A 15,120-nucleotide genomic window follows, 5' to 3' on the forward strand; every position below is an offset into this window, starting at 1 on the left:
AATAGACCTTTTAGGAAGGGATGAATTGAATTATGGTCAATGCAATAATGAAGCCTCTAGGCTGTAAGCTGTGGAGAGGACAGGCATCTCCACAAAGGTTTTAGTGTTATTTATAATGGGCTCTGCTCTCTGGGTGAAAAACAATATGTGCCCTACTGACATCCACTGTGTGCAAGTGTCTCGATTAGCTGGTCCAAAAAACCAAGCTGATTTGGTCTGATTAAAAATTAAAACTTCTGGAGATCTTGGCTGTTGGTTAGGCTGAGGGCAGGAGCATTGCTACCGAACTTTTGGCAGGGGTCAGTTTGTGACAAGTCTATGTCGTATAAACATTTTGCCTCTTGTTCTCTTTCCCAAGGGCCAGAGCTCAGGAAGGAAGCGTGGGAAAAGCTATAGTTGTAGGCAGTAGAACAGGAGGTGGAGGGGGGGAAGGTTCTGTGAAATTAAGTACAAACCCGGCTTGTCTTACTGTGGCTGACAAATTCCAAGAAATTAAGAACAAAAGGCTGTCACTTAAGCTAGCTGTTGTGTTGTATTGGCCTCCTTGGCCAGGTCTCATGCAGGCACCAGGACACAGCAGAGCATCTGAATGTGTTCTTGGTGTGCTGACAGAGCAAGGTTGAGGAGAAAGACACAGGGATGAGGTTTTGCAGCCTTCTTTTGAGAATGTCATGCTTTTTTGTGGTTTGAATTCAGGCTTACCAAGGCTACTGAAGTGAATCCTTTCTTTAGAAAGCTTGTTCTTTATAAGGTAGTATATAGATTTAAGTATTCTGCATCCCATTAAATAACTGGTATATATAAAACCCAAGCAACATTTTCACTACAGGATTACTTCCTACCAAATATTACTGGTTTTCTCTTAGCTAGCATCCATCCAGTTAGTCTGGCTGTGGAATGTTCCTTGAACCAGGATTTCACAGAGCAGGAGTTGCAGAACCATTTCATGTTGCAGAAATTGCTGCAAGCTGGCTTCAGGAGCTCGTGGTTCCTCTGCAGAGAGGAACAGAACCCTTGGAGCTGGTCAGGCATGGAAGCAGTTCCATGCAAGACAAGGGAAGAGTGTTTCTGGAGAGCTGGGCATGTGTCCCGTAGCTTCACTTCATACATTTTCTTGTGTCTCCAGGTCCAGAACATTTTCAGTCATCTGGAAGTATTAATAATAAGGTGCTTGGAGTCTCGTGATCACAAATGTCTGGTCAGGCATCACACAGGAAATAATGGGAGCACTGAGGCCAAATTAAAATTCTGTTGTTTTCTTTAAAAAGCAGGAGAGCATTTAGACTCTAGACAAGTAAGTACATAGTAATCTAGCTTAAAGTAAAAAGTCTCATTCAAGGAGTAAGATGAGAAATTAATATTACACTGATATCTTAAGTTTAAATGTTTATAAACCAAGTGTGAGGACATTTTGCTATCACATAACTTCAGGACTGTTTTAAAAATAGTTGCAGTGCTGAGCCTAGACAAGATTGTGTCAGATAATGTTATGATATAAAAATGATTCAACTACAAGGTTGTACTTAAAGTATATATGTAATATATAGCATTATAATGTACAATATACATGAAAGCATATATAATTAATCATTCATAGTTTATGAATGCATACATAAGTTTAGTAGTTTAGGAACAAAGGCAATGCATTTGAAGTTGTAATAAAACGAGAAAAAAACAACTCCTTTTTTCTAAGGAGTCTTATCTCAGGTTTCATCTTCCTTCTGCTAACAAAGGAATTAGCAACAATTTAACTGCTGGTAAAGGTTTTATCATGTTAGAAAACTCAATGTAGAAGTGCCTAATTCTACACAATCTCTTTGTTTATCATATGGAGGCATTCAGTGTTTTCTACAGTGATTTTTATAATTTTTCCCTTTTTAATGGACAAGTCATTGCTAAAATAAAATATTTAACTAATCTATGTTTTTCTTATGAGTTATAAAGGGCAATAAAAACTTTCGATAGAGAAAAAAGAGCTTAATTATTTGTAAAACCATTGTTATTTACTATAAAAGTTCATGAGCACAGGTAGCTTAACCAGTTGTAGGTAGGACCCATCTGAAATGGTAAAGAAAAGGTGTTTGAGAACATGTGGAAAATCATGTGCTCCCCAAACCTCCAACATGCTTCATTGTCTTGATGGGGAGGGAAGGTAAGGATATGAAGAGAACCTTCTGTGTGTGGTAGGAGATGATTTTTACATTGTGGCTTTAAAATTATCTTAAAAATTTTTTTCTTCCAAAGAGAGAAGAGCTGAGATAAATGTTCCCTCCTTGCTCCCCATCCCTCAGGTTGTACTCACAAGCTTTTACATGGTATGTGGAGGCAGAGAGAGAGGATGAGTACAAAAGCTTCGGTGCATGATGCCAACCTCATCTGTCTTTTTTCCTAAAAAATTCAAATCTGCTTCATCTTGGAATTTTTTTTTTTAATAATATTTATTTGGGCTCCCATGATATGACAGATTAATTTAGATAGACTTTAAGGCTGTCTGAAAAAGGTCTAGTCAGAAAAAGATTGGCTTGTTTCTAAAGATATAGAAAGAGAAACTGCAGAAAAGTCCTTCTCTGCTTCAAACTTTATATTAACACTAAAGCTAGAGATGAAGGAGAAGCCTGCTTTGGCAGTGATTGAGGCAGGTTCCTACCCTTCCCATGTCTTCAAATAGCTGGAGTTGCAGGGGTCTGAGGAAAGCCAAGTAGCTTCTGGAAATCTCAAGGTTGACAACACAAGATCTATTCATCACTCAGATTTAGATCAAGTCAACTTCCATGCTGCTTTGCGTGACATTTAGGAATATTTTAAACTTTTTTTTTCATTTGATATTATCTGGCTTATTATAGATCCAACAGCTCTCCTTTAAGCTATATTAAAGTAAATTGTCAATGTTTTTGTCATGTATACATCACAATCTTTCACAGAAATTCTGCACACCACCTCAGTTTAAAATACAAGTAAAAGCATTCTTCTTCTGTGAAGCCTACAGTAAGGTAGCTGACCACAGCCAGAATGGACCAGCTAGAGAACAGTAGGGCAAGGTAGTGAGCTGCTGACCATGGAACATTGGAAAACATTTCTTTTTTTGTTGGCTTAGGAGACTACATTCTTGATTTCTTAAAGCAATACCAAGCCACACAACTATTTGCTGGAGGTTCCTCTACAGCTTTTGAATCTTTCTTTTCCTCTGTTTTAATAAGTTTAAAATGTAGAAAGTCGAAAAGATTATTATCTGTTCTTTGTAAAAATTGATGGGGAAGTGCAAATTTTGAAGCAAGTTGGCAGAATCTGTACTTGCTGTGGGTGGAACAATAGTTATTCACTATTTGCAGATCACGGTCCTTCACTGATTTTTCTATTTTCCTCAGAAATGATAGCATAAAATTTGGTAAGAAATTGAAGCACAGCTGATTAAATACTCATGATGTTTCTAGCACAAAATCTGGGCAATTTACTTTCTCCTTCCTTCTAGTTTGTATCCTGCTGCCTTTTGAAATTGAAACTCTTCTGACCCTGTAACCCCTGTGTTACTCTGAATAAAACTCTTTTTAATTGTGTTTTGAAGGAGCATGCAGGGAGCTCCCACACTGCTAATCAGCTTTGCTGCTTTGGATATGTATCTCCAGGATTCATGTTGGCAGAATAACTTGATATAATTGCAGCTCTGCATTAGTGATTTAATGCTTAAGAACTTTAAAGGTGCAGGTCTTCATTTCTGTCTGTGTATTATTATACTGTGAGACCAGCTCCCCTGGCTTCCTGCCTGCCTGGGGTGTTGCAGGAGGAGGTGAGCAAGCTCTGCAGGGTGACAGGAGGAGTGACACACACAGCTTGTGCCTCACACCTACTCCTGACACAGCCTGTTAGTCTGGGCATGGCACTAACACCCTGGCATGAGCTTTGGGTGAGAACTTTCATACCTTCTTGCTTGCAATCTATGATGTGGATTTGCAGGTGAGCTTTATTGCCTGGTACATTTTCAGGCAATTTTAAAGAACAAAAAAAACATACACAATGGCCTGTTCTATCTAGAATCCGAGTTTTGTTCTGGTCAAAAGTGGGTCTGGCTCATTTATATGAGTGTTTATAGAGAAGACCGGTCTTTAGGCTGCATTTACATCTCCAGTGCCAGACTTTCAGCAGCTGTGACAGACTGTCCTGCTAATACATTCCTCCTTTGCTTCAGAAAGATGGCAGAGGGTCTGTTTAAACTCAAGCACTGCAGAAAATATCACTTTGGCAGTACAGAGTTTACCTCTGTTCCTTACAGTGTTTGTCTTCTCATCTTTCTCAGAAAGTACAACCATTGCTTTCTCTTCTCTGCATTTCAGTATAAACGTGTTTAACACTGTGTCTTGCCCCAGACAGAACCCCTGGGCCATCAACGCACAGAGGTGCTGTCAATTTGTAGGGGTTTGTTCTGAGCTCTGCTAACATGGCTCTGCCTGGCCTTCAGCATTCCAAAAGTAGGAATGCCACTTAACCTGAGTCCTGGCTCCCTGTTACTGTTTGATCAGTAACAGTGATGCAGTAACTGCCTTGGACAAATGACTATACTAAGAACACTCCCAATTGCCCTTAATAAAACTGCCATCCTCCCTGAAAGAGAAGATGAGGATAGAAAGGGCAAGTATGATTGGAAGGTCAACAAGTTTGAGCACTGACAGAATGAAAGAAACAAATTACAACACTGAGGACATGATGCTGAAAAATGCCCTGTGTCTAATTCTTGCCTTAGCCAGAGCCAAGGTGTGTTAGCTCCAGCCTCCAAGGGGATGCAGAAGCTTGGCATCCCTGTAGCCTCTGGCTGGCTGATTATTTGTATGTTAAACTTCAACACTGCCCTCAATCAAAATAGAAAAATAAAAACATTTTACAGCTTCTCTTTTCTGTCACCTTGTCTCTTTGTCCCAAAGGGACAGCTAGCTGTCCCACAAGTGAGACAATAACCCATGGCTTAAGAAGCCAACCTGTGGAAGTCCTGCTTTATTTGTTTTGGCTAAAACTTTTACTCTCTGTGGTAAAATAAGCATAAAAGCAAACTTTGGGGAGATTTTGCCATCTTAAATTTTTACTGACTCTAAGCTCTTTTAAATCAGGAGTTTTTAAAAGGCTGTTTGCTATTTAGATTTGAAACCATTAAGATATGGATATTTTTAGTCAAAGGGTTGCAGGGTTTTTTCTGTTCTAAACCTGCAAATCCAGCTATGTGTCTACACAACAGTCTCGCATTTCCTAAGTTTCCAGGACCTGATTTTGATCAAAATCTTGGCTGTCACTGGTCTGTGACTGGTTTGGTAATAAAGGATTTTCTGCAGTAGCAATTAATGCCATAACCTTTTGGCATTTGCTTGTTTGTTTGTTTTTAATTCGCTTACACTGGTAGATCATTTAAAAGCCTGATCTGCTTTGTTTTATTATCCCAAAGCATGGATGAAGTACATGCCATTATTTCTACATGTGAACAAATGAGTTTAAAGAAACATGTCGTACAGATTGTAGTTTGGGAAGTTTCACAGGGGAAGTATTTCCTACAGAGAAAAAGGTCTCTGTGATCAAAGCTTATTCCAGCAGGAAGCCTACACAAAGATGGGTCAGGTAGACCTTAGATTCTTCTGGCAATCTGTGCCAGTGTCTCACTGCTCTCCCTGTCACTATGCTTGGCCTGTTCCAGAGCTGCAGAGTTAAATTCAGGATACTTTTCCATCACTTGCACCTGAAGGAGAGAGTAGCTGTCAGGGAATTTTGACTCTGTGGTAGGACAACCTGGCAGGTCAGTTGGAAAGTAATGTGTCACACAGTGCCCCTTTGATGCACTAGGCAGGAAAAATGCAAAAGATAAAGATCAATGGCAAAGTGTGGTCAGGTGGATGAATAAACCACAAGATGCTCTGGATTCTGGAGCATCAAGAAACAGCATGACTGCAGGTGGGAGGGTTGGTGTTCAGAGCAGTCTCCCAAAGAGACCAATGCCTGGGACTACCCCTATATCTGAGTGTAGGTACAAATTGAAAAATAAAATAACTGTAGGAGAAAGGTTCAAACTGAATTTGCAAGGCTACAGAAAAGTCCTAATCACAAGGAAATTAGTTCTACCAAAAATCTGCTTTTAAGTGAGTTTATTGTTAAGTTTTCACTCTATTTGTCGAATGAATTTTCTGTGAACTGAAAGAAGACAGTAATATTTATTTATGTGGTTTTCGTTTTGTGCTTTTTTTTTCTTTTTTGCTCCATCTTTTCCTTGTTACTTAGTTTTTCCTGCCAAGGAAATCCACAGTAATTTTCTATAATGCATTTCATTCCACCTTAATTTGTTGATTATTTTGTTTATTGGATTTCTTACTTAAAATCTGTTTCCTTATGGCTTTCTCTTTAATTTTCTCTTCTGTAGCAGGGATGCATGAAGGTAAGCTGAGTCCCAAAGCTATTCTCCCCTAAGTTCTGGTATTTTATATATATAAAACTTCAGGGCTGATGGCAATGATACCTGAGTTTATTTATGGGTTTTCATAAAAAAGAAAGAGAAAAATACAGAATTGCATACATACAGAATTCTCTCTTCCTTCCCTTTTTCCCAACCCCCTCCCCACAGAGGAGTTTAATTTTAAATGATAAATGTGGAAATTAGAGACCGTCGAGGAAATCCAATTTGGTGAGGAGTTTTAAAAATCCCATAATAAACGCAGAGTGAAATGTATGATTTAATGCGGGGCGCCAATGGCTGCTATTATGTGCTATTAGCAAATCGGGGTTGAGAGTGAATCTTTATCACTTGGTGAGTGCGGGCTGGGCCTGCCTTTGCCTCTGCTATTGATTTGTAGCCGCTTGTCATAATGACATCGGGAAGCAATGAATGGAAGATGTGCTTTTGATAGGATTGAAGGGGTGCAGAGGGGGGAGAAAAAATTCAGCAAGTTTTCTATCTCTTCTGCCTGATTAGATTTTTTTCTTCTTTTAAGAGCTTTCACATTCCAATAAAAATGCTAAATCAGCTCTGAAGCAGAATTGTTAGGGAGTAAATAGCTAGTCAGATTTAAAGGAGGAAAAGATCTGACTTTACAGCTCTGGCTTTACAGCAATGGATGAATCTAGAGAATATTTCTGGCTGCACAAAAATCTCATCATTGGGTGTTATGAGGGTGGTTGAGCTGGGTCAGAGCACTAGCAGTGATGGCTCTGCAGAGCAGCCAGATGGATCACAGTCACAGCTCTGGAGTATCTTTTGAAGAGGAATATAGGTTTCTTGAACATACACTCAGGCACAAACCGTGACTGTGGTGCAGATGGAGAACGAGACAAAATCTGTACATGCTCGGGAGTGTATCTGAATCCACTTGTGGTGGTCCCTGTGAGTTTGCATTTCTGGTCAGCAGGTCCATGCCATTTAAATATGCCACCTCTCAATCATTCTGTTTTCCCTGGAAAGTGGGTCCTGTGTGCATCCCTAGGAGCAGAGCTCCACTTTGAGTTCCTTCTTATCAAAGTTTGTACACATCTTTTCTCATTGTTGTTATTGTTGTTATTCTTCCTCTGATCAGCTGTCCTGAAGAGCTGTATACTGAGCATGGGCTGTTATTCTGATATTCAGGTTCTCCCTTTTGGCCTAGCCAGCCTCAGCTACTCATGTTTTCAGAAACCTTCATGGAACAGTCAAATGAACGTGGTTTCCAGGCGCTGTCAAGGGTATGAAATGGCAGATTAGAAATCAATGCAGGGAGTCCAAGTGCCTACTTCATCACTCAGGAGAAGGGAATACAGTATTTCTGATCTGAGCCTTGCACTCATTAAAATCACATCCTTTAAAAAACCTTTAATTTAAAACAATGATCAATGGGATGGGGAGAATTCCACACAGAAGGAATTTTTGAGAGGCTGGAGCTCCAGGAGCTCCAGGCAGTAGCCAGAGCCCATGGGCTGTGTGGATGCCCTCAGAGATGATCTCAGGCATCTGCTCACAGAACCTGTGGGACAGGTCCACGTTTGCTCTAGGTGAGTCCCCAGCCCATTATCCTTGGGATGAAGAGATGGAGTTCTTAGAGACTCCAAGCTTACTGCAGAAGGTGTCAAAATTCCCAGTGTACAGAGGGCAGGCTGGAGCTTGGGTGGACAGCCTGAGAAATGGGGTCAATGTAATACATGGTAAGGCTGGAGACCACTACAGCCAACACCTGAGGTCAAAGGCCACAAAGTAAAGCCTCTGCAGAAGGATTGCATGTGGAGAGAGTGCACAGAAAGGGTAGAAAGAATCCAGCAGTTACATAAATATGAGAAAAATCAGGCAGCTCTTTGAGTATGCCATCTAGCTTACGATCGAGGTGGCAAGAGGAGCAATGGAAGGGATATACGTTTGTCATACAAGTATTAAGTTGATGACTGAACTCTCAGTTGTGGAGAATTGCACTTAAGGGAGCCTACAGGGAGATGTTTATATCCCTTCTCTATGTATCACAAGCTGCTATCCTACTGGGGGTAGCTACATACTTGGTACAGAAATTCAATGCAAACTCTTGATGTGTCTTACGCTGCTTTTTTGCTGCAGACAAAATAGAGAGGATTACCAGCTGACCTGTTCTTGTTCAAGAGCATCTGTTGACTATGAGTCACAAAGGGTCGGGCTCTTTAGGAATCCATCTCACTTCTCAAGAGCAAGTAGTTTCAGCATGCTTGTACAAACAGAACAGATTATTTCTATAGGCATGAATGAGACCGTGGGAGCCCTTTGCTAGATGGGAAGTGCTATTTTTGTCCAGTCTTTTGTGGTGTTTGATAATAACAACCTGATTCTCTGCATTTATTTACAAAAGTAAATGGAGGCTAGGAATCAACTTTGGAAAGCCTTCGTTGCTAATGGGATATCACTTCTGGATAGTGATAGTTGCTCATGTGATATTTCTAAAAAGAAGCAAAGTACAAAAGGCAGCCTGCCAAACTGTTTTCTGTCTTGTCCGTGGCTCTTAGGTGCAGATTTTATGATGACCTCTGCTGGTCCCTTCCACATAAAATCATTCTGCAATTTTGTGTTACAAGTTTTCTGGGATCTCGGAGACATTGTTTTGTGAGGTGTCCTTGGGCCTTCTTTGGCCGTGCTCACTGCAGAGGGGTTGCAGTAGTGGTACTAACCCCTTTCTTGGTTTGTGGCAAGGACAAAACAGCACAAGTCTACCTTGGCCTTGTATGCAGATAAACCAAGGCTCAAGGCAAAAGATGCTATTGAAACCCTGGCATCTATAAGTTTAAAGAATTGTTTGGGATAGTGGAGGGTGTCTGGGGAGTTTGATTATTTCTGTAATAGGCATCAATATAATTCCAGATCCAAAGAAGAACTTTAAATGTAAATGTTGCATGGAGAAAGTGGCACATCAAATATCTTTTCTGGCAGAGTAGAAGGAAAAGTAAATACTACACTGTCACCTTTAGTCCTCAAGAGGACCCTGCATTACCTGTTGTACAGCTGCTCCCCTCTGGTCTCCTTGTAGCTGAAAGCAGAGGAAGCCACACTGTCAGTACACGGACACTTCCTCTCACCTTACATTTGCTTTATCCCTTCTGTTCCTTTGCTTCATATTTCATGAGTCTGACATAAGCCTGGACATAGAATCATAGAACTGTTCAGGTTGTAAGGGACCTTAAAGATCATCTAGTTCCAAGAAACCTCTAAAACTACAGTGGAAAGTGGAACAATGGGACACCAAACTGTAGCATAATTTTGGTAAGACTATCAAAAGATTGAAGCTGTCCATTTCCTGAATTATCTTTTCCCTCTGTCCCTCTTTTATATCCTTTTCTTTGGTTTAAGGCAGGGAGGAGGGGAGAGTAGACTCTAACAGCAGCTTCTAAAATTGTCTCTTTCCTTTCAGTAAGTACAGGTGATATATCTTTGAGAGCTCCTAAAAGCACATTGATCATTTTCAATTTGGAAGCTTTTATATTATGAGACTGTGTTATAAGAGACAAGTTCAGGGATGTTTATTGAGTTACTGCCTGTTAGAAAAGTGTCTTAAAGCTTCTCCGTTGTTCTGGGGGTCCAAAGCTCCATCCCATTGCACATGAACTCCTCTACTCAGCAGCACCAGCCAGGGCTCTGGTTCCATATGTGACCATCTGAAGCTCTGCTCTGTGTTTCTCCAAGGCCTCAACAAAGATGTTAACACTCAGGCAGCAGGAATACAGGAAAATGATGAATTGGGATAAATCAGGAGCTGACTTAATAATGACCCTTTTAATAAGATGCAGAAAAACTCCTCTGCAGGCAGTTATAAGGCAGCCTGCCCACTGCCAAATGTTCTAATTCTCTCATTAAAAAAAAAACAAAACCACAAAACCACAAAAAAAAAAAGCCCGAAACTATTTTACATCAGAAAGCTAAAGTTCTTTTGCAGCAATGCCATCCATGGATTAATCAGGTGCCGTGGCAAGTGTTGCCTTGTACCTGTGTGGTTTTCAGGTTAGCTCATATCTGAACATGGAAATATTTATGGTCTTGCTGCAGACCCCTTCTTCAGAATGTGAGGGTGCAGGTTCCAGAGCTCTTTAAGCCTAGATACCTGACCATGCTGAAAGGGAGAGTTCTCTTCTTCCCATCTTCCCTTCCCATGCTGGGGATCCGTCCTTGCCCCTTCCTGTGCTGGTGCCCCAGCCACTACCCCAGACCCGAGCAGGATCTGGGTGAGAGCTGGTGCTGGGTAACATCAGGTGGGAGATGGGAGGACATCCCCCTCCTCTGTGGGAGTTACCCAGGCATGTTAGATTAAACCCATGGTAATTCCCCAGCATGACACTGGGGAAGGCTGCAGGATGCTCAGTGCTCATTGCACTGGGGTGGAGGGACATAGCCGTGGCTCTCTGCCATGCATGCTCTGTGATGGAGGGTGGTGGTAGCCACCATCCCACTGGAGGTGGAGCCCTCACCCCAGGCTGCCTGGGTTGGCAGTGGTTCTGTGGGACACGTGGCAGATACCTCACCAGTGTCCTCTGGCCATATAACTGCCAGCCAGGTCTGCAGAAGGAGTGAGTTAAGCAGTAGCCTCTCTCACAGGCTTCCAGGATGCCAAATGTTCCTTAAAATCCATTAAAGTAAAACAAATGCATCTTAAAGTACATAGGAAACATATATAAGAAAAATACATGAAGCACATGTGTATATTTACTGCACTTAAAACCTGAATTTGTGAGAATGACATAGCACCTACTTTGTATAAGGTACATTGAGAGCTGCTCAGTGGGAGGCACTGTGCTCAAGACAATTTGTTGTCTTCTGAAATATGTTTGTATTCTGAGTTAGGTAAGTAAGATACAGGACAACAAAGTACTTGTTTTTGTGGAGGCATCCTCCAGCTGGTGTGTTGAGCCTTTCAGATATGTGCTTTGTGCTGCTTCAGACCAGACAGCCTGTCTTGCCATAAAAATGTGAGAAAGGTTTAGAATTTAGAGGCTGTCTGTCCTCTTACCATACTCACAGGGCAAGGGAGTCTAAGTCATGCTGGCTTGCAAAGAGAGTAAATTGTAGAGGGTCATGAATGCCTAGACCATTTTGGGAACTGTCCCACAAGACCTGGAATTGTGGAACGAGTTACAGGGATCAGCTTTGACATGACCAAAGATGTCAGCTTATCCTACATTAGAAATAATGGCTAGACCTTGGGTTGGCTTCAGAAAAATAAAAAGGGGTCTGTAGAGACTTTCACCTCCACTAGTAATAAAACAGCACTGCCCCCCAAAATTACTATGACTGATGTCTGTATTCTGTGGAAAAATGAGACCTGTCCTTTTCACACAGGAAAAAAGCTGCACTTCTATTGTGAACCATTGTTTCCCCCAGTGCCTGCAAACAAAATGGTGTTCCTTTCCTCCTGAGCTACAATCTGTTTGTTCCTCCTGTACAGCCTCTGAAAACTTTAGCTGTCCTTTGTAAATGTGCTCTGTCTGAAGGAGAGAGCTGCTTCTCTTCAAACGTGAGTCAGGCTGGAGCCCCTGAGTGGATCCAGAGGATTGTTCAGAGCAGGGAAGCTGATGTCTGGGGTAGCCATGTGTTTTGTTTTGGGGAGGAATTTCAGTGTGAATCACAAACTATAATTTTGATTGAAATGGAAGAGTAGATGCAGTGAAAAACTGAAGAGGGAAGTGCCCTGAACTCTTTGAAAATTCCTGAACTTCCTATTAATAGATCTCTGTTTAAAATAATGTGAAAAATTAAATCTCTCTAAGGCATTGAATCATGTGCGTTCCCACGAGTGCTTGGTATGTGTCTGCACTCTACAGATCTCATCAGATCCTGTCCCTCACAGACTGGCTCCAGGCTTACATTGCAGCAGGAACCTTGGTGGGTCCTGCAGCATCTTAGCTTTGGAGATTCATAGCTGGCCTGGTGATTTTATAAAACATTGGTGTTCTCCATACTTTATTAGTCACTGACAGACTCATTGTTTATAACATACTTCTCAGCAAGCTGTTTGCGACTCATCGCCCTGCTTGCTTTATAGTCTATAAATATTTAATTCTTTAATAAACTGCTTATATGTAATATCAAATGACTGATGCACTTCTTTCCCCTCTTCGGCAGCGCTACTGTTTGCAAAACAATTCTTTTGGTTTTTTTGAATAGCAATATGTTTTGAATAGCAATATGTTCTACAAATGCTCACATTTCCTTTTTCTAAATAGCAATTTCTTCAGGACATTTGGTAAATCGATGAGCAAAGCAATGGTTCCTGCAGTGTTGTAAGAGCTGCCCCTTCCTTCAGCCTCCATGGGGAGGTTCACAACCAAATGGTCCCAGACTTGTAATCAGAGAATGGTTGGGACACTGGAGGTAGAATTTTAGTATTTCACCCCTGTGCCTGTTGGAAGCAAAGCAGTCTGTGTGGCCAGATGCCTTTGCCAAAGCCATGTGAGAACCCCTTCCACCTGAGGACTGCAGGAACAGTCTCAGCCCTGTGGGGCCACTACTGGAGCCACTCATCTTGGTCAGGAAAGCCTCCTGGGGCCTGGCAGCCAGCTGTGGTCAGGGTGGAGGAGCTGAGACCCCCGGGCAGAGTCGAGACTGCCCCACTGAGCTCTGCAGTTTGTATCGTCCGTGGAATGCCAGCACAGGGAGGGTGAGACTACACCACCACTCCCCCTGAGGCTCACAGCCTGACCTTCGGACCTTGCCTTACCTGCAACCGAGGGCAGATTTGCCCTGTTACCCCTTTGCCCCCAAAATGAGGAAGGGTCTCTGTTGTTCAGGATCCAGGTCCCTGAAGCGCTGCCAAGACAAACCAGGTTGGGAGGAGGATTCAACACCTGTAATGATGACAAGGACATGGCATATGCATGGCCTTTCATAGAAGTCTCCTTGTGTTTGTTTTGGTTATTCCATATTCCCAGGTTCCATTTGGTCTGGACAGCCTCTGCATTAGGCTGCTGGGAGGCTGCAGAGCCAAAAGACAGGTCAGAGACAAGCAGTACCTTCTGGGATACTGTTCTAAAAGGTTTGGACCAGCAGTGCCACTGTTCTGGGGTGAAGAGGCAATTGGCTGGGGTGGACAGGCTGGAGGTGACCTGCTCAGATTACTCCAGCTGATGGTGGCTGCTCAGCTCCTTACAGACTTTGGGCTGCCCACCTGGTCTGAGTTGATTTTAGCACAAGTTTCTTTTCATTAGGACAGCAACATGTTTCGGCCATGTTGTCAGTTAGGTTGTGTGGTCCTGGACAGGACATTAACACCTGAGTTAGGTTGGCGGCTGGGTTATCATTTGTGTCCTGAATTTTTGCATGCTGTTTGAAACTGCAAGCAGAGAGCACCTGGATTTAGGACTATTACCCAGAGGTGGTACTGGTGTCCAGTTGGGCCAGAACCAGCAGTTGGTTGCCTTCTGCTTGTCTCCCCTCTGAAGAGGGGGTGCATGTGCATGACAGGGATGCATCTGTTGAAGTGCAGGAAAGAACTGGAGGCAGATGACAGCTAGGTGGGCTGTGGTTAGGGGTCTTTAATCAGTGTTGGGCAGCAGCTTCGCTGTACTCTGTGCCACTGCAGCCTCTTCACTTTGTTCCTTAGATAGATGAGAGTGTAAGCCTCCTGTCTGGGGATCTCAGTGGCCCCTCTGTGGTGTGGCTGGTCACTGACGAAGGTCCACAGCCTCCTTTGGGAGGTTCTTTTGCCATCTCTTGTCCATCACTGGCCCAGAAGATCATTCTAAGTAGAACAGCACAGCCTATGAGTCGAATTTCCACACGCATGTGTTTCTGAACCAGTCACAAACAGTGGTCCCATTCACTGCTCTGAGAAGAGCTGGTGGACGTGGTTTTGGCTCCAGCTCTGGCCAGGCTCTGTCCCCAGATGGCCCCAGAAGGCACACAGGGCGAGAGCCTGCTCTGACATTGAGCCCTATGTCCCTTGGAGGGGATGCAGAGCTGGCACAGTGACTCCCGGTGTCACAGCCCTGTCCTCAGGGAATGCATATGTCCTGGCACCAGCCCCACCAGCACACTGCCCCTTGTCACTCCACCCTTGGATCTGTCATCAGACTCGGTAGTGTCACTGAGTTGTGGCACTGAACTCTTTCTCCTCCTAATTCCTCTTCTCCGGCTCCCTCACACCACACACTTGACTGGGATTTCTGAATGGAAACCAAGAACTCTCCAGGCATCCCAGTCCCAGTGCTCCAAGGCCCAATACCTGGTGCCCTGGCTGAAGGGTGAGTGATGGTCAGTAAGTGCCTGGTGCAGTGGGCTGTGCTGTGTGAACCCATTTGTCCCCAGCTCCATGCAAAAAGCTCTCTTCTCCTTGGCAATAACCTTTCTGCCTATTAACATTATGCATGTATTCATGTGACTTCCTGTGCCTCACCACCACCACCTCTTCAACTCATTTAAATAAAAATAATTTATATGGACATTCCTTCAGTCAGGATTTCTACCCTCCCCTATAATATCTCGCTGATACTGTGCACCCAAATGGGGTCGTTATGCTCTCGCATATCATTAGAGCTTTATAAAGAACAACAGCGACATCTGCATGTGCCGCAGCGCGACAGAGATGGGGGAGAAAGGCAGAAAACAAACCCCAAGTGAGCTCCAAGCTCCTCAGGCTCTGTCTTTCCTCAGCGCCTTTGCCACCACTATGGACACAAGTAATTGTACAG

General features: G+C 42.9%; 1 protein-coding gene across 1 annotated transcript in view; it reads left to right on the top strand.

Moving 5' to 3' along the window:
* LOC115598965 overlaps positions 1–15,120 on the top strand; it is a 77,276-nt gene that overhangs the window by 31,700 nt on the left and 30,456 nt on the right. The window contains exon 3 of the mRNA XM_030458093.1: positions 14,565–14,673. Coding sequence (XP_030313953.1) covers positions 14,565–14,673 — 109 coding nt within the window. The remainder of the gene's footprint in view (positions 1–14,564; positions 14,674–15,120) is intronic.

Source organism: Calypte anna, chromosome 11 (genome assembly GCF_003957555.1).
Source record: "Calypte anna isolate BGI_N300 chromosome 11, bCalAnn1_v1.p, whole genome shotgun sequence".
Lineage (NCBI taxonomy): Eukaryota > Metazoa > Chordata > Aves > Apodiformes > Trochilidae > Calypte > Calypte anna.